Below are 18,512 nucleotides of genomic sequence, written 5' to 3' on the forward strand. Positions count from 1 at the left end.
CTCTGATTTGATTTCAGAAATCCTCTTATTAGTAGCCAATTTTAGCAAATCTCTGAGTCACTGTAATTTTCAAGATTATCTATATCCTAAATTGCAGAATGTGTTGGTTATATATATATTTTTTTTTCCTGTAGGGCTGAAAACATCTTAGACATCATACAGTATAAAGACTCAGTCCTAAAAACTGGAAATCAGAAGGAAAACACAGAAGAGAGAGCACTGATGAAGGTGACTTTGAAGAGAAACTGAAAGTGCCATCAGGAAGCCAATGGCTTACAGAAAGATTTAGAAAGATTAAGAAAACTCTCACATACACCTAGAAGCAAGGACACCTCTAGGCAATTTTTCCCCCCAGTAATTTGATTTGAAAATAGATAAACTTGAGACTTCAGTACAATTTTGCACGTGGACAACATTAATTTAAATCAAATGCAGCATTATATAAAACTGTGGTGGAAAGAAAAACAAATACTGTGATGAAAAGAAAAAAGACAGTCCCAAAGTGAATAACGAGTTCAGACTTGACACTTCGCTATTGGGCTTGGACGGCACTTAAACAAGGAGCTAGGGAAAGGAAGAAATGGGGGAAGTTTAAAAAGGAAGCCTGGAGTTCAATTATAGCCCTGCTGAGTTTGAATAAATGGACAAACATTGCAACAAGATGAGGCACAATGACACAAAAATGGTTCCTGATGTTAACCAGAGGCTGGGGACCCTTTCAATAGACAGGAGGCACAGGAGGAAGAATATATATTATTAAAATATATATAATATTTGTCTTTTAATATATAATATTAAAAGACAAAACCCAAACCAATTGGGTTTTGTCTCTTCTACCAATTTTCCCAATGCAAGATGTCTTAGAGACCCAAAGAAGTTGAATTTGAGGATCAGGAACAAAACACTCTATAATTATGTTTGTACTTGATGTACTCCAGCTTAGCATTCCAGTCTTTTCCTCTTCAGGATAACATTCCTGGCATGTGCCACACGGATATGGCATAGGGAGTAATTCAGCTGGGAAGGTACCTCAGGAGCTCTCTAGTCCAAGCTCCTGCTCACAGCAGCGTTGAACTATCAGCTCTGAGCAGATTACTCAGATCTGTAAGCAAGGATGGAGACCCCACAACCTCCCGGGCAACCTCTGGGCCTCCTTCCAACACTGATAAAAGCCAAGACATAGAGTGCACACCTGCCTAGGGCACACATCTAAAGATAAATGAACTTGTTTTCTCTCATTTATAGGTAACCTCTGTGGAAACTGGCTGACAGATCAAGGATGGTGAGAAATTATCAATGCCCTGAGGAGCACTGCCTGCAAAATTCCAGGAGGAAAAACAGACTGGAAAAGAAATGAGGGCTTAGGATGGAAGTGGAGTGGAAGAATTCCTGAAGTGAATGTACACAGCACAGCTCAGAGATGGGGAAGGAGGTGTAAACACAAGAGGAAATCTGAAGTTACAGAGGTTGATGACAAGAAAACAGGAGGCTCAGTGGGGAGAGTGGAGGAAATGCAACATAGACAAGAAACACTGCTTCTGGCAGGGAAGAAAAGGAGAGGTGTCCAAGCTACTAAAGATGGAAAGGATAAAAGCACATCAGAGGGAGAGGGAACATGATTTTCTCATGAGATAAAACTGACAATTATATTTGGTGAGATTTTAAGTATAAATCACAATGAAATCAGAAGAGAATCACAGAATATTTTGCATTGGAAGGGGCTCATACAGGGATTGAACCCAGGGCATTGGTGCCACACAATTACATCTGTAGTAGCTGCTGTAGGTTGCAGTGCAGTTCAAGGCACCAGGCAGCTGAGCCACCAGGACTCTTCAGTGCTGCAGGAGGGAAAACAGAAAACTGCTACTGAGGAAACTGAGCCCACGCGGTGAAGGATGCAGGAGCAAAGGAAGGATGTGTCTGGCATGGACCCTGCCAGTTTGCTCCTTACTCTGGGAAAACAGCAAAGTCAGGGTCTGAAGAAAGGAGAAAACTAATTCCCAGCAAACATATGTGGATCAAGAGGAACCTGGATACAGCTGTATCCTACTCTAACCATGCACAAGCACCAGGAACTTTCTGCGGCACAGTACCAAAGCGGGCTAACACGGATGAGGAGAAAGCACCTGCTCTGTGCACCAGCTTGGAGCAGAACCCCCCAGAGGTACCCTTGGCAGCTTATTCCACTGAGCAGCGCACTGACGGCCAGTGTCGCACACCAGGCTGGCCCTGGGGACGCTCCAGTGCCGGGGCGTGTCCGGGGCGTGTCCGCGGGGCCTGGGCGGGGCACGGGCGGTGGCGCCGGCGGGAGCGGGCGGAGGGGCTGCGGCTGCGGGAGCGCGCCCGGCCCCCGGCCCGGCATCGCCTGTTGCTGCGCCGCTCCTCGCTGGTAACTATCCGCTGTAATCGTGGTTCTGCATGGAGCAGGTGGTGATGGTGGTCCTTGTTATTATTATTTTTATTGTTATTATTGCTGCTATTATAATTATTTTTATGCCCCCTTCGGTGCTCACGAGGAAAAGATTAAAATTCAAGTTGCTATGACGCGGGCTCCTCCGGGAGCAGTCACCGCTCTCTCGGGGGGAGCGGCCGGCGGGGGGGCGCGGTGGGAACCGAGGGGCGGTGCGGGAGTCCCGAGATGGCCCTGCCGGCTGCGGGGAGCGGTGCGGGATGCCGGGATGACCCTGCGGGGAGCGGTGCGGGATGCCGGGATGGCCCTGCGGGAGCGGTACGGGAATCCTGGGATGACCTGTCTGCTGCGGGGAGCGGTGCGGGAATCCTAGGATGATCCTGCCGGCTGCGGGGAGGGTGCGGGCAGCAGGTGTAAAGCTGGTGCTACTTCGTGGGAACCAGGTCGAGCTGAGCCTAACCTTTTCAAATTAATCTCGGCTATATAATTGAGAAATAGGCCCAGCACCGCAGTCCTGATTCAGGCAAGTCCCTTTTGACAGAAATTTTAGCTGGGTACAAAGTCTTTTGAGAATGAGTGACAAATGCGGGATAGGGCAAAGAGAGAGACAGGAGAGGGCAGGGGTGAGTGTGGGATGCTGAAGTGGAGGCAGTTTTAGCACCTCTGATAACTGAAAATATTATCTTAGGGACTGCTGGGTAGTCTGCGTCTGTATTCTGTGAACACTGACCACCCTCTACAGTTTTCTCTCTCAAAGAATGCTTGGCTCATACATTTAATCTTAGTATTTATTTTTTAAATTAACTTCTGTCTACAGGGTCCCACTAAAGACAACTCCTTTATAGCTGCAATAGTTTTGCAAATTTCTGAAGGGCACTTGCTGTGCCTTGCTGTGGAGATGAAGAAGCTGGTTTGCATGTTGCAGATGACTCTGCTGTTAGGCTCCTGCCTGCAAGGTTAGCGTTTCCCTACCAGGCTGGCAGCAATCAATTTCCCTCTTTCCTCTGCTTCTCTCCTTCCTTTGCATGTATTCCACTGCATAAAGTGAGTGGAATAGGCTGAGGGGAAAATTTGGATGTCTTTCCTCCAAAGAAGCTGCGTAAATGAAATTAAAGGCATGGCTGCAAGATGCATAATAGGTACCAGAGAGGGATTATTTAATACACCAAAGCATTTACATTTTTCTTTATGTAATTGTCATTCCAGGATCAATACAGTGCCCGAGTGATTTATTTCACCATTGACTTTTGTGCTTAGCGGTGCGAGGTGGAAAGGAAAACGTCACCGCAAACAAATCCAGCCCATTATCTGTGTGCCATGTGGAACCGGGGCTCTCCCCTGCTGGGCTGTGAGCCCTTCTGGGCCGGAGTAGCAATGCTTGTGTCTGCACCATGGAGCTGCCCTCCCCTGTGTGGTGCTTGGGGCTGGGGTGACACCTCACGTGTCCCCACCCTGACACCCCTGTCTGTGAGGAGGAATAAGGGCATTCATGTCTGCCTTGGGGTGAGCATCCAAACCTGGGAGCCCAGGCACACTCCTGAGTGTGCTGGTCAGATGTAGGTACATGCACTGAAAATAGCAGCCTCAGGAAGGCCAGGAGGACACCCAAAGGGTGCCAGAATTCTCTTAATGAAACATTTCGCATGTGTTCCTGCCATTGACAGTGAAATACTGGGTTGCAGACTTCCTTTGCAGGTAAATGTAGAACTGAATACAGGAGAGTGACTTAGGCTTACCTCCCTGAGGAACTTTCGCATCCTGTATTTTACAAGGAGGATGAAATTTTGCTCTAATGGATTTCTGGCCAAACATTTCCAGGCTGCTGTGGGATAGTTTTATTTCTCCTTTCAGATGAGAGGAATAAGGTGGCCTTTGTGTCTGCAGGATCAAAGCCTGTCTTTTTTTGTTTCAGCATAAAAGACAATTACAAGAGCTGTGCTTAAACCACCATCTCACTCAAAGGCTTGTGTGAGTTTTCTGTGGTGGGAAAGGAGCCCTTTCCCACCTTCTCTTTCAGAGCCTTCCCACAGTGATGGCAGGGGCCATGACAGCAGGTGGATGATGGCACTGCCATCTCAGCAGGAGTCTGGTGTGACAGGACACATGGGAAGGTCTGTGGCCTGGCCCCCAGCAGTCTCTGCCATTGATCTCCACTGGTGATCTATCTTGGGTGACTGGTGGGATGCTGCTGCTGCCATCAGCTGCTTCCAAAGTATTCCTGTAACAGTTGGTGAGAGGTAGTAACTGGGAATGAGAAGATCAGCAATAGTAGCAGTCCAGCAAGGGAGTTTGCTGTACACATTGTTCCTGAGTTAGACAACAAGAGGAAACTCAGATGAGACTTCCTTCACCACACTACTGTGGCATGCAGGGTTTCCTGGCCATTAATGCTTTCTCCCTCACAGCCCATCCCCATCTCCATGATGGACCTGCAATTCCTGAATTTTCCCATGTGCAATGCACACTTCAGGTAGCCCTTCATAAAAAATAAGTCCTCAGAAAACACTTGCCCTCTGATCATCCATTCAAATTCAGAGAAAGAAGCAGTGACAGTGAACATGGACAGGGTTTTGTGGGAGCACATGCTTGGAGATCAAAGGGAGAAGCTCAGAGCAAAATGTCTTACCTTTCTTCACAGGTACATGTGTAACCTGTACTACTGCTAAATAATCAGATTTATTTATTTATTTATTTATTTATTTATTTGATAAACAGCAGGTTTTTCTCAGGAAAATACAATAATTCATCTGAAACTGTAGTCTCTTCCTCGTTATTAGAGAATCCACGTTTCAGTTTTGAGGGGATGGATGAAATAAGTACCAATTGTAACAGTGTGGGTTACCAAAATGGAATGAATTTTCCCCAGAAGCTATAACCATGCTGCTGGTCTTCCTGCTGACCTCTAGCACTGGCAACTTAGGGAGCACTTGACTGGAAGATTCACAAATAGGGAACAGCATTACAAGTTGGACTCAAAGGGTGGATTGCTAAATTGATCATGGACTCTGCAAAGAAAACATTCTTCTTTTCTCTCGGCATTTTGCTTTTATCAGGCACTCCCTGTGCTGCTGTAGGCAGAGCCCCTTTCCCAGCCAAGATGTTGGTCCCACTGCATGAAAACCTTGAAGCCTGAGTGCAATGTACACATCTGCAGCCTTCCTCTTTTCCTTTCTCCCTTACCTTGCAACCTGTGACTAAGTATTTGCAGTGCATTCATTTCCTTCTCACTTACAAGAAGACCTCTAGTCTATTTAGTTCTTATGGGAAGAAAGCAGCTCACTTAATCAGCATTTTAAATAAACCCCAATTTGTATTTTATTCTGCTTTAGTCATATTTAATCAGTTTCTATTGTGAACATCCTTATACTTTTTTTCCCCTAGGGTTTTACTCTGAATCAATATTTAACGTATTTGCCTAGTTTAAAATTGATGTCTCTTTGTTGGTTTTCATTATTGAACCTTCAATATTTACTCTTCCTTTCCTGTTGTGACATTTTAGCACTAGTGGTCCTTTATTAGATTGTGACTGTATGCCCTTGACTACTGCTGTTTCAGGAAGCCACTGAGGTTGTTTGCAGGGCTTTTTCTTTAAAGAAAGTCTCAGAAGAAGGTCAACACATCCCATTTTGCTCTTGCAAGCCCTTTCCTGCAGAAAATGGACCATTTTAACTGGGAACACTCATAGGAATGAGCTAAGTAAGCATGCATTTACATCAGAAAAGTTTCCTTCCTCGTAGCATTGAATTTTAATGTGACTCACTGCGTATGAGGTTTGGGTAGATGAACTCCAAAGTTTCCATCCCACCTACATATACACAGTCTTTTCTTCTCAGCATATTTAAACTGTACCACAAGATGGAAAAGTATGGTTAAAACTCAAGTGTCAAAATATTTGGGGAGAATTATGTGGCAGCACATTTAACATTTACGTCACATTTTAATCAGCAAGTCCAAAAGCTTTTGGAAAAGGAGGTCACTGTCATTCTGGAATTGATTTTCCCAAAGATAAAGCACTGTAAAAGCAGTGGTAAAAATATTTGTTTCCAAGACCTGAGTACTTTACAAAATGTGTTTGTTCCTCTAGACAGAAATAGCCATATTTTTTATAATAGTGGAATTTCTTTCCTCATTATAGTTCCTGTCACCATGCTGTTGTGTTGCCTAACCTTGAAATGAAAGCAGTTTTGTTAACTTTTTACAAATGCTCCTTGCCTTGTTGGGATTGAATTGCCTATCCCTCTCAGGGCCGATAAAAAAACCCCAAAAAGTTTCATTTTCTTGTGTGTAGTAGTAAAAGGGAGCCAGTGTGCTGGGTAAAAGAGGAATTGAGCAGGAAAAAAACCTGAAAAAGAAGCCAGTTACTGCCTTTGCCTTTTTTTTTCTTTTGTTTTAATAGTTTTATATGGTCATCGTTTTCGGTAGCAAGGAAACAAAACCCAGTGTCTGCTCTTAAGCAGAAGTTTCAAGTTGAATCACTGAAAACATACCTTAAAATAGTATCTTATGAGCAACTTCTGTGTTTCATGATTTTGTGAAGAAACATGAGAACATTCTCTGATTTTTATAAAGAAAAGGTCCCGAATGATTTACTTTAGGAAGTTGTCAATGTAATTTTTCTTTTGCTAATTGGAAGAACTCCAAAAACGAGGTTTCAATGTATATCACAGACAAATTCTTCTTTGCATTTACAAAAAACTAAACAATTTATGTCATAAGTCAAAATCTCTCAATAAACTAAACATCTTTTACCCAACTTTTAAATTCAGAAGCATCTGTATTAAGCATCAGCAAACTCTTCTAGCATTTTTGCCCTGTTGTTTTCTGTACAGTCCTTGTTTGCATGACATTTTGTAAAGGGATGATTTGATGATTTTTTCTCGCCTTGCCCTCCCCATACATGTACTGTCTTTTTGTACAGGTGGGTGTCATGAGTTCACTCTTCCATTTCTTCACCTTTATCCACCTTTATCCAGGTCAGAGATTTCAAAGGAGAACTTAGGTTTCAGATTACCTAGTTTAAGACATCCAGGCATCCTAGCATCTCAGTTCAGCCAGGGTTAGAGAAAACAGCAGAGGAGCACAGCATAAGTGGAAATAACCTGGGTTGCATTTTGCAGTCACAGTGAGGTCTTTTGCATGTTAGTGACTAGGTCAGCTTGCCTCTAATGAGCAAAGTCAGAACTGTGATTAACACAGGAAGTGTGAGCAGGAACATGCAATGAGCAGCAGCATCAGTTCATTTTATTTTACCCTAAGAATTGAAATGAAGTACTTTATGTGTTCTTAAAAAAAAAAACCAAAATAACTAGTTTCCCCTAATAGTTCCTAACTTGGACCCAGCTCATCAGGAGAAGTCCTCACTGAGTGCTCTGCTGTGAGGTTAGGCAGAAAAGCTCCTGGCTCCTCTTGCCAAAAAGAGCAAGAATCAGAGGAAAGTGTCCCACTCAGTAGGTACCCAAAGCCAAATGCCTTGCCCAGGTGTCTGGTGGGTTGTCCTCCCAAAGAAGCCGTCTCTGACTGTGGGAACGGGCTCCCCTGTACCTGTGGGGGTGGGGGGGATACCTGAGGTGCCATCAACTGATAATCCTGGGGGCATCTGCTGCCTAGGGAGTGTTGCAGTAATAACATGGAATCACATGGACAGATGATGCCAGGGGGAAATGAGGCAGAAAAAGAATCACCACGCTGCTCCCTTCCTGATGAGGAGAGGGTGATGCCCACTGAAGGTCTCCCATGCTGCTGAAATAATGTGTCTCATAACCATCATCAGCCTTTAAAAAGCTTTTATTTTTAAAAAGAAATTGTCTTAGAATATGTGTGTCAATAGGAAGCCTGGGTTTTGGGTAGTACTGAGGTGTCAGTATTCACAGGGCATTTGGGACAAATAATTTAAAAAATTCCTGCAAGAGAAAAATACTATTTTGCACAGTTTGCTTCTTGATAATGGTAAGTGCTTTACACAATGAGGCAGTTATCAGTTTCTTTATTCTTATATTGCAAACACAGTTCTTACATTGCCTGTTTGCTTCAGAGAGATTGCTAGGTCATAAAAGAGATACCGAAGGAGAGATACTTCCCAGAAAATGAGGAAGAGATTTATAGTCAATTAGAGAGAGAAAATGTCCTTACCAGAGATCCCTTAGACCTACCTTCAGTCTCCTGTAAGTTACAGGACAGATGACACTTTTTACTTCTGGTTTCTACTATCAGAAGGAATCAAAATATTTGTTAATATGAATCACACTTTTAAAAACAAATAGCATTCTTCTCCTTCCTTCTTTTCATTTTGGGCATTCATTCAGTTAAAAAGGCAGTGCAGTCTCAATATTGTGATATGCCAATGAGCCCCAGTAATTTTGTGTGAATGCTACACACTTAGATGAGAAATCAACTTTTCAAGCAAATTCAAAAGCAGCCCTTAGAGAAAGCTGTCATTTTACACTGGTTGTCAGATAACCCTTGCTTGCTGCAAAGTTCTGAGTGCCCAAGTGTTTGCCTGTGTATGCAGTTCTTACTTAAATCCCAGTGTCCAGACTTTGTCAACATCCCCTTTCAGAATTACGTGCCCAAGATAGACAGGCAGAAGGTCAGAAGAGGAACAACTACCAATACTTAGAGTTAGGCCTCTATTTCAAACAGTGAAAGGTCTCTTTTGGACAAATGTTTTAGGAATATGTCTCTCTTTTTTTTTAATTTTTTTTTTAATGGGAAAAGTGGAATAGATAAGTTAGCAGCAGTTGAGATAGCTTCTTAAAGCAAACTCAGGTTTTTCTCAGAATCTCAGAATTTCTGCACTACTGTGCCTTCATTGTCTGCATGCACATATTTAAATGGGCCTTTGCAGCCAATGGTAACCAGAAATCCTGGTAGCTGACCACCATGTATCTGCCTTGTATTTATCCTCTTATCCTTCCTCAGAGACTTTCTTGTGGTGGGATGTGTGGGCTCACTTGTATAGACAGAATCTATGCAGTGGCATTGTCCCAGAAATTTTAGATAGAATTATGGAATAGTTTGGGTTGGAACAAACATTTAAACATCATCGAGTTCCTACCTCCCTGCCATGAGCAGGACACCTTCCACTAGACCAGGTTGCTCAAAGCTCCATCCAACCTGGCCTTGAACACTGCCAGAGATGGAGCATCCACAGCTTCTCTGGGCGCCTTGTGCCAGGGCCACACCACCCTCACAGTAAATAATCTCTTCCTGAGATCTACTCTAAACCCATCCTCTTTCATCTTAAAGCATGCCCTTGTGAAAATTTCTTCCCCAGCTGTCATGTAAGCCCCTTTAAGTGCTGGGAGGCTGCTAGAAAGTCTCCCTGGAGCTTTCTCTTCTCCAGGCTGAACAATCCCAATTCTTTCAGCCTGTCTTCATATGAGAGGTGCTCCAGCCCTCTGATCTTCTGTATGGCCCTCTTCTGGATTTGTCCCTGCAGGTTCATGTCCTAATGTAGGGGTCCCAGCTCCAGAGCTGAAGCAGCACAGGTAGGGGTCTCATAACAGTGGAGTAGAGGCAGAGTGTCACCTCCCTTGGTACTTCTTTTGGTGCAAACCACAAGCACACACCTTTCCTTAAATGCTAGCTTATTTTGCAAGGGCAGGTAGGAAGATCTGAAAATATGTCCTTTGGTAAAAGCTGGGTTTGAGAATGCAGGTACTTGTGTGCTAGGAAGGGAGGCCATGAAGTGTGGAAACCCAGGGCACAGGGAATATTTCTCTGTCCGTTCTGGGGTGCCCTGACCCCCAGGGGAGCGCTGACTTTAACCCTCATTCATAGAGAAAGTTTCCTAGACTTCAAGATAGACTGGAATCCACAAAAGTGTGATTGTAGAGAGTAGTGTAGGTGTACCATTTGGTGAGAAATTTAGGTTTTGGGATTTTTAGTGTGTTGTGGATGGAAGCAAGATGGAGGGCACAGGGGGTCATCCTGGGTTTCTTCTTCATGCTTCTTCCTCCTTCTTCTTCATGGGTTTGGGTGGCATTTTGTAATTGGGCTGAAAAGTCCACATTGCAGCTCTTTGGGATCAGTTATTGGGTTAAAAGGGAAAATAATCTAGGTGTCAGTTCTTAATTGGATAGTTTAGTCTTAAAGGACTTTGTAACAAGAGATTGTTAGCCATTTCGTGCCTTCTTATGAAAAGCTGCCTAACTCATGGTTGCGAGACTGTTTTATTGATAAGAAATAATAAACACCTGAGTCCAAACATGAACTACCATCTCAAGTGCCTTCAATCCAGACCCAGAGAAGCTGATAATGAAGTTTTGATGAAAGGCTGCAGAGCAGCTGCTGAAGGGGATCTCAGTAAATGCTCAATGATTTCTTTCTCATTCATAAGTCTCCATCTCTTGCACTCACTGGAGGAAGACACCCTTGGGCATAGGGCAGCTGTAGCATCATGGTTCTCGTGCCTGCTGTTCCCACAGTGCTGTGTCCAGAAATTAACTTGGCAAAGGCATCCCTGGGCTTTAAGCAGAGAATGCCCATGGTGCTGGAATCCCACTGGGATATGGAAGTACACTTACTTTTACAATCAAAAACAACCCCTCCTCAGCAATGGAGGAAACAGAGCTTGCAACATACAGCTGAGACTACTGTGGAAATGTAAACAAAACCTAAATCTAGTCTTTGCAAAGGAACCTGCAAACCCTCTTGTTTAAGTGAGATTTGCAAGCCAGAGCGTGTCCCGTGCAGCTGGGGATGCATTACAGGGTCAGTGTAATGCAGGAGTGTGGTGGGACTCACTTCTCTGGGGAGGGAGTCAGAAACAGATGGGTGTGTGGGACTGTTGCAAGCCATCAGAGCCAGACCCCAGTTTTTCTTCCTCTTCCTGTTGCAACTGCAGGAACAGCTCACATTCACAGGAGAGAGAGGAACCAGGCAAATTGGTGGGATCTTCTTCAGTGTGAGATCTTTGGTGGCTCTGCTATAGTTTGGTGTTTCTGTCCAGTTCTTCTGACAGCTAAAATGGATGTTTCATTGCACAGCTACTCAGTCATGTAATATGTAATGCTGTGAAGAGTTGAAGAATATACCTAGTTAAACCTAAATCTTAGATACTTTCCAGAGTAATGCTTAGAAAAGGATTTAGAGTTCCTGTCCTGTCAGAAACTCATTGCTGCTCACGTGAAGCTCATAACTCACCAGGTGGCCAAGGACACAGAAATGCCTGAAGGAGCATTAAACAAGAAAAAGCAAGTTTAACCAGCAGGCAGACTGCTCCTGCCACTCTTGACACTGAACCCTCTTTCTCTTGAGCTATTTGATGATTTGTGCTACTCTTTTATCCCAGTTCACTCCTCCTGTGTGTCTGACCTTTAGTCCTGGCTAGCAAAGTGGACTGAAATAAAAAGTAAGGATGCTCCTTCCTTTTCCCCCATGCTTTGCAACTCTTTGAATTATAATGGCAGAGCAAACCATTCTTCTGTCTGTCTGTTATGTCTGGTTTCTCTTACCTGCTTCTGTCTGTCATCTGGCAGAGTGCAAGACCTATGGGAAATCTATCTTTCTTCTCCTCTGTCTTCCTTCAGTTCCTGGAACCACAGTGCCTGGAGTCTCCAGGATCTTTTGTAGAAATTAGCTACAGAAAAAGAGAAGACAGAAAGATGTGAAGGAAAAAGTGAGCACCCAGGAGCATTCTGGAAAAAATTCTTAGCTGCATTACACATTCCTCCATGCTTGATGTGCCAGGGAGAATGGCCTTCTCACTTCACAGTGGCTGAGGCCATTTTCACCCTCAAGCAGCAGTGTGGCTTCCTGTGCCTGGTCCCAGGTTTTGGGGTGGACTCTTCAGCCAGTCTGTGCATATTGCCCATGGCAGGGCTTGCCAGGTGGGAACGTGGCCAGCAGAATGGGACTGGGGCAATCCCAGCCCCAGGCTCCCTGCGTGCCCATGTCCTGTCTTTGACACAGCTCCAGCTGCCTGGCCAAGGGCAGGGACGGTGGCCATGCCTCAGCTGGCCTTACAGGCCGGTTGTGTCCCCTTACAGGTCACAACCTACAGGTCACATTGGCCAGTGGTATCATCTGCAGGGATTTCCTTCATCTTCAATGTGTCCAGGGGTCTGAATCTCCACTGTTTGGGAACAGCTGAGGTCAGAGTTGATGGAGTTTGCCATTCATTGCATGAGGCACAGATAAATGTCCAGGAAAGGGCTAAACAGATCTACCTGAGCTCATCTCCAAAGCCATACTGCTCACTCGCTCAGCTGTACAATGAGGAATGGAAACTGGGCAGCAAAGCCAAGTGGGGGCAGTGACACTGGCCCTTTTGGGGTTTTGGTTTAGGAGATGGGTTGTGTGCACCTGTTCCCTTCTGGTCAGTGAGTGCCTGGGACAGTGGACTTCACTGATGGCTTGGGGGCGGCCTGCAGAGATGCCGTGGTCTGGGCATTTATTTAGTGGGATGCGGAGATGGATTGGGCCAAACACTTGCTCCTTGTGCCTTGCTTCTTGAGCTGTTTATACAGGGAATTTTTGGGCAGCTGTCTGGAACAGTTTGGGAGTTTTTCCATGCTTTGTGACAGCAAAGAGGGGGAAAGTGACCGCTGTGTGTGTCGCTTGGATAGCACAGGGCTTTTCTCCTGGAAGGCCTTGGTTTCTAAGTTTCTGACACCACACACACACACACCCACCCACCCACACAAAGATCAATACAGTTGTAGAGTTTTTGTTTGCTACTGAATTGTTTAACATTTCAGTTTCCCCTGTGCCTCTTGAACACTTTATCAAAAGAGCAATTACTGCTTGTTTCAAGTTTGTCTTTTAGATAACACTTCAGCTAAACTTTTGTTCTCTTTTTCAACAACAGTCCTTTAAGGGCTCTTTTGAGTCTTCTGACATTTGAAAACACACCTGATGTCTTTGCCTCATTAGCTTTCACTGTGCATTGGCCACAGCAGCACAGAAAATGGAGCAGCTAAATGAGGATGCAGAAACAAGGAACTCCTCTGCTTGGCTGTGGATTTGCTCTGGATGCTCTACCCAGGCAGCTCCTGGATGATCCCCACAGGGATCATCATTGTGCTGCATCATCTCTGGGATCAAACTCATGCACCTGACATGTGTCTGACACCTCACTGGGGTACTTGGTTTCGAGGGGTGGATCTCCCATCTCTCTGTGCTCCCTCAAAAATCTTTCACTTCTGCAGTGAGCAAAATTAAAGCCTGGTCTTTTCTTTTGTAACATGTGACTTCTTGTAGGATTTTGTAGGGGGATAGAATATAAGAAAATAAAGATAGTGTAATCTCACCCCTAAGGAGTTGCAGCTGGGCCAATTATCAAAGATGAGGAACAGACCTGACTTTACCAGGCCACAGCTGTGACCAATGAGAAGAAGAGCGCTATAAAAGAGAGGGGTGGGCCCTTGAGAAGGGAGCTGGAGTCAGGTGGCTGCTTTGTGAAGAAGAAAGAGTTAGTGCTCTGAGGAGCTGCCCACAAGAAACACCAAGAAGGTATGGAACTTTTGTGATAGGGAGACAACAGCATGGAGCCCCTGTGATAAGATGACAACAGGATTTCTAACTTAACAACTATCCCACTATCAAGAGTCTTCCTGATTGTATTCTTAGTCAGGCGCTAAATATATTGTTTGTTAAAACTTGTTCGGGCTGCCTCAAATTTTTGCTCAGGTGTGTCTTGGCCACCATTGCTGTCAAAGCCTGGCTGCTGCTCTAGAGAGACACTTAGAGAATAGGAGCATGCCTTTGGGTGGATACCCTTCAGTTGCCTTGCAGGGATTTTGTATTCACATCTCTTCCAGCCTTATCTCAGTGATCTTCCAAGAAATATCAATGCTAACTAGTAGGAGAGAAAGGTGTTGGACCAGGAAGATGAATTTTAAAAGAACAAACCGAAAAATCAAGGAAAAACTTTTTTGCTTACTTGAAATAATCAATGCTGATGCTGAGAATATAAAGGAATAATAACTGGGCTTGTTTGGTGCCAGCTATATTCAGTGTTTCTCATTGCTAGAGGAGGCAGCATTTCCCCTTCCAAAGCCTTTTCCTCTTTTTTTAAATTTATATGTGTCATCCCAAACACAAGCTTGGACTCAGAAGTCTAGTTAATCATTAAGTAAAAACATTATGAGGACTAGATTTGTTCACAATCCTTTACAAAAATAGAGATGCAACAGGTAAGAGATTGTTGGATTCAGGGCCTTTGTGAAAAGCCTGACCTCAGATCACAGAATAATAGAATCACAGATTGGAAAAGATTCTTAAGATAAGATTAAGTTCAGTGGTAAACCAAGCACTGTCAAGTCCACAATTAAACCAGGTCCCTGAGTGCCACAACTACACATCTTTTAAATATCTCCAGGGATGGAGAGTCAGCCACTTCCTTTAGGTGGCCTGTCCCTCCCTAGAGAAGAAATTTTTCCTAATAACAAAATAAAGCAGAGGCCACTTAGTCTTGTCCTGTCACTTGTTACTTGGGAGAAGAGACTGACCCCAGCCTGGCTACAGCCTCCTTTCAGATAGTTGTAGACAGATCCCTCCTGTGATTTGTGATTTCCATATGATGCCTCCACTAGAGAAAACCTTTTTTTTTTTTTTTCTTTTTTTTTTTTTTTTTTTCCAAAAAATGCAATCTTTTTTTGCCTTCCTGCAGTTTCAGTAGATGCAGGGCATGTTCCTTCTGAACAAAAGGCTGACACCCAGCAAGGGCATGGATAACCAGTGCTGGCTTTTACCCTTCACCTGCAGGAGGATGGCAGGTGCCTCTGATGCAGCTCCAAAAGCAGGACTGGCTCTGCAAACACAACCATGGCGAGGCTGGAAACAAAACCTCTTCAGTTTGGTGGTGCAGGGGGAAATATTTTTTTTCAGATGTGCTGAAGAAACCCAGCAAGTTCCTTCTCTGTTATGCAAAATTTCCCCTCCTGACAGGGAACTAATAACTGCTTGTAAGTGTTACTGGGCAGCAGTTCCAGGGCAAAACTTGGGCCCCAGGCTCTCATGTGAGAGGCTGCAAACAAGAAATGGAGATTCTGAGCACAGTTACAAATTTTATGAGTGTTGCTGGCTTCAAAGCTTGACAACAAGCAAGCAGAAACTGCCAGGGTAGGAGTGAGGAAATGACCAGAGGTAGATGGAAAAGCAGGGGAAAAAAGAGAAAATGTGCAAAGGAAAAAACGAGATAATAAAGGGAAACATGCCAAAGAAAAGAAGATATGCAAGAATATAGCTTTTAAAAAAGCTGAGAAGAAAAAGAAGAAAACTAAGGTAAACACAGAACAGACAGACTAGGATGTAAAATTTCTAACATTTAAAATCCTATAAAGTCAGAACATAATGATAGAGTGTTCAAGGAGACACATATGCAAGTGAACCCATGTGCACATGACATTTTGTTCGGTCATGCAGGTACTTCTGTGCAAATTTTCATCTGGATCCAAAGGAAATAGAATTATTCTTTTCTTGGCAAAAAGCTGCCTGCTGTTCAGGAGAGCAGTGTAATTTTTAATCTTGGGGTTTTTTTTCTCCTGCCATGGTTTGCAGCAGAAGACAGGTACTTGAAATTCTGGCAGTGCCTGAATTTGCAGCAGAGCAGCTTTGTCTTGGCTGTGACAGCCACCCTGTGTAGGGCCGGGGCCCTGGGAAAGCCCATCCTGCTGCTGTGTCAAAACTGACTGTGGTTCACTCACTAAAAACCAAGTGAGATTGAGGCTGAAAGTACATGAGAAGGTTCGTTAACCATGAGTCAGCTTCTGCCAAATCAGATTGTCAAAAATCATTACTTTGCTTCCTCACAGTTTTGCAAAAATAACTGGTATAACAAGTTTAATTAAAAATAAAATATTTTTTGTCCCATCTGTTTCTCATGCTTTTTTTACTCCTGTAAGCATCTGGCCAGCTGAACCACCAAAAAATCGCATTTTATGTATTTCCTTCCATCACACAGTCAAATTATTTCCTGAAAAAAACCCAGGAAGACTAGAAAACACATTGAACTGTGTTAGGATCTAACCAAGGCACTGGTTTTCTTTCTTTGTAGGACTACCAAAACAGGATAGAGAGTATTGTTGCAACAGCCTCCATGAATAACACTTCTAGACCCATCTCCATCTGGAAATGGGTTTATCAGCTGGAAGAGTCACTGCCAGTCTCTGCTGGAAATGTGGGACTTGCAGCTTTCCTGGGAGAGCCTTGGAGGTGTGCCCTTCTCCCACTCCATCCAAACCTGGGAGCTGACAGTGGCCAGGCTTCTCCAACCTCTTCTCGTCACTCTCTCACCAAGTAAAACCTAAGATTAGCTCATGCACTGTTATTAATATTTCACTACTCCTCCCCTTTGCAGCAAATGGATGGCTTTGATCAATAATTCATGGCTGGGCGTAGCCTATTAAATTTGAAGTGGGGTGTATGCTTTCCTGTTATTTATTTATCATTGCTTTTATTTTACAGGGTGTTTTTTCCCCTGCTATTTCATTTTTCACTTGCTTAAATGCCTCTCCTTCAAAGTTCAGACTGCTTGCAGGAAATTAATCTTACGCCTTATGACTTTTAAGTAAGACTAAGCTCTCTGCAAGGGCCCGGGACTGAGCCACAAGGAAAACTTTCAGACTCACTCAGCCACTTCAGTGCCAAAGATCTCTTTGAAACAAATGACTTGGGGAATTTGGTAACAAATCCAACTGCTCAAAGCTTATCCCTGGCCTCAAGAGCTATCTGCTTTTTGATATTTGGGATATTTGGCTACTTCTGCTGAGGGAACAGCCTGCTCCAAAACCAGCAATCAGGTGTTGCCCTGTCCCCTCCTTTGCCACTGGGGGCTGTTCTATTGGAACTCTCCTGAACACAGGTTTTGGGGAGTGTAAATCTTCCTGGGCTGGAAGGTTGTAGGTTGTATCCCTTAGATACAAGTGGCCTTCTCCTTTGTGAAAACAGTCTACTCATGTCTTGTTTGATTTTTGTGGCTCATCTTGATTCACAGATAAGACAGATTGTAGTGAAACTGAGATAAAGATTTCCTTGGAAGATTCTAAGACAGATTACTGAGTATAGGGCTTGGAAATTGAAAGCTGTACAAGCATGGGAAGTCATAAACCAATCTCCTGGCCATTATCCTCCTGGTCATTCCTGTGCCCAGGTCCAGGGGAAAGGGTGAAGTTTGGAAAGCTGCTGATCTGAGAATTACCCTACCAAAATCATGCTTTTCAGTATGACTGAACTTCTTTCTACATTCCTCTTTGTCCAGCCTTGCCTGTGTGCAAGCCTGGGTGTCCCTCCTTGACCGAGTATAAATGTCTTGTTGCTGATGGGCACTCGGGGCTGCCATATTTGCTGTGTGGCTTCTTCCCTTCATTCCCACCTGTGTGCATGGCATGGGCCATCACTTCCCTCTCCTCCACTGGGAATGCTCACATCAGAGGCCTGCAGGAGCTGGTGACTCCTGCCATGGGCTGTGGTGGTTGAATGGGGGTTGAGACCAGGTTTCTCATAGAAGGAGGGCATGGTGGCAGACTTCAGCTGGAGGCAAAGCTCTGGCAGGGGTAGATCCACCCTACTCCTTCCTGCATGGACAGATTCAGACAAAGAATGAGAAGCTCTTGTTGCACCAAGAGATATTTCACGATATCATGATTCCACTCTCAACAGACCCCAGCATCCATGTTGGGACAGGTTCAATGGGATCACCCAGCATTGCTTTGCATTCTCAGGGCTTTTTCTGGCATATATAATGCAGGAGGAACACAGTGTAAAAGGTCTGAGTTTCACATGCATTCTGCAAAGCCCCATCTGTAGTATTCTCTCTCCTGCAGAGATCACAGGTGGCATTTCAGAGTACACTGCTAACACAGACCCAGCAGTGGGTCAGATTACCAACTGGCACCTGAGCACATGCCATCAGAATAATGACTCCTGCTTCACAAAGCCTCATTTACCTTTCAACAGTGTGATTTTGCAAAGTAATGGCTTTTGGAGAAAGGCATTTCCTAAAGCAGAAGCAGCCTGTGGGAAGGCAAAGTTCTTGGGAGATTGCAGTGGGCAGTTAAAAATGAGAGCACCAAGAGGGGGATGTGCCAGGAAAGGCCCACCCAGGAATACACAGCCAGAGTGCCCATAAGGAAACGACTGAGCTGCGGCAGAGCCCAGC

The 18,512-nt window shown here is 44.4% G+C and overlaps 1 protein-coding gene across 6 annotated transcripts in view; it reads left to right on the forward strand.

Annotated features, from left to right (window-relative positions):
* The first annotated feature begins 2,244 nt into the window (after window positions 1-2,244).
* The window catches only part of LCP1 (lymphocyte cytosolic protein 1), a 50,057-nt gene continuing 33,789 nt past the window's right edge, over window positions 2,245-18,512 (forward strand). For 2 of the 6 annotated variants that reach the window (XM_074535436.1, XM_074535437.1), the window contains exons 1-2: window positions 2,264-2,389; window positions 16,410-16,651. In XM_074535436.1, coding sequence (XP_074391537.1) covers window positions 16,531-16,651 — 121 coding nt within the window. In that variant the 5' untranslated portion in view covers window positions 2,264-2,389; window positions 16,410-16,530. Of the gene's footprint in view, window positions 2,390-3,227; window positions 3,367-16,409; window positions 16,652-18,512 lie in introns of all 6 variants that reach the window. The other 4 variants (XM_074535438.1, XM_074535439.1, XM_014264007.3 and 1 more) reach the window with 4 other exon arrangements.

Source organism: Zonotrichia albicollis, chromosome 2 (assembly GCF_047830755.1).
Source record: "Zonotrichia albicollis isolate bZonAlb1 chromosome 2, bZonAlb1.hap1, whole genome shotgun sequence".
NCBI lineage: Eukaryota > Metazoa > Chordata > Aves > Passeriformes > Passerellidae > Zonotrichia > Zonotrichia albicollis.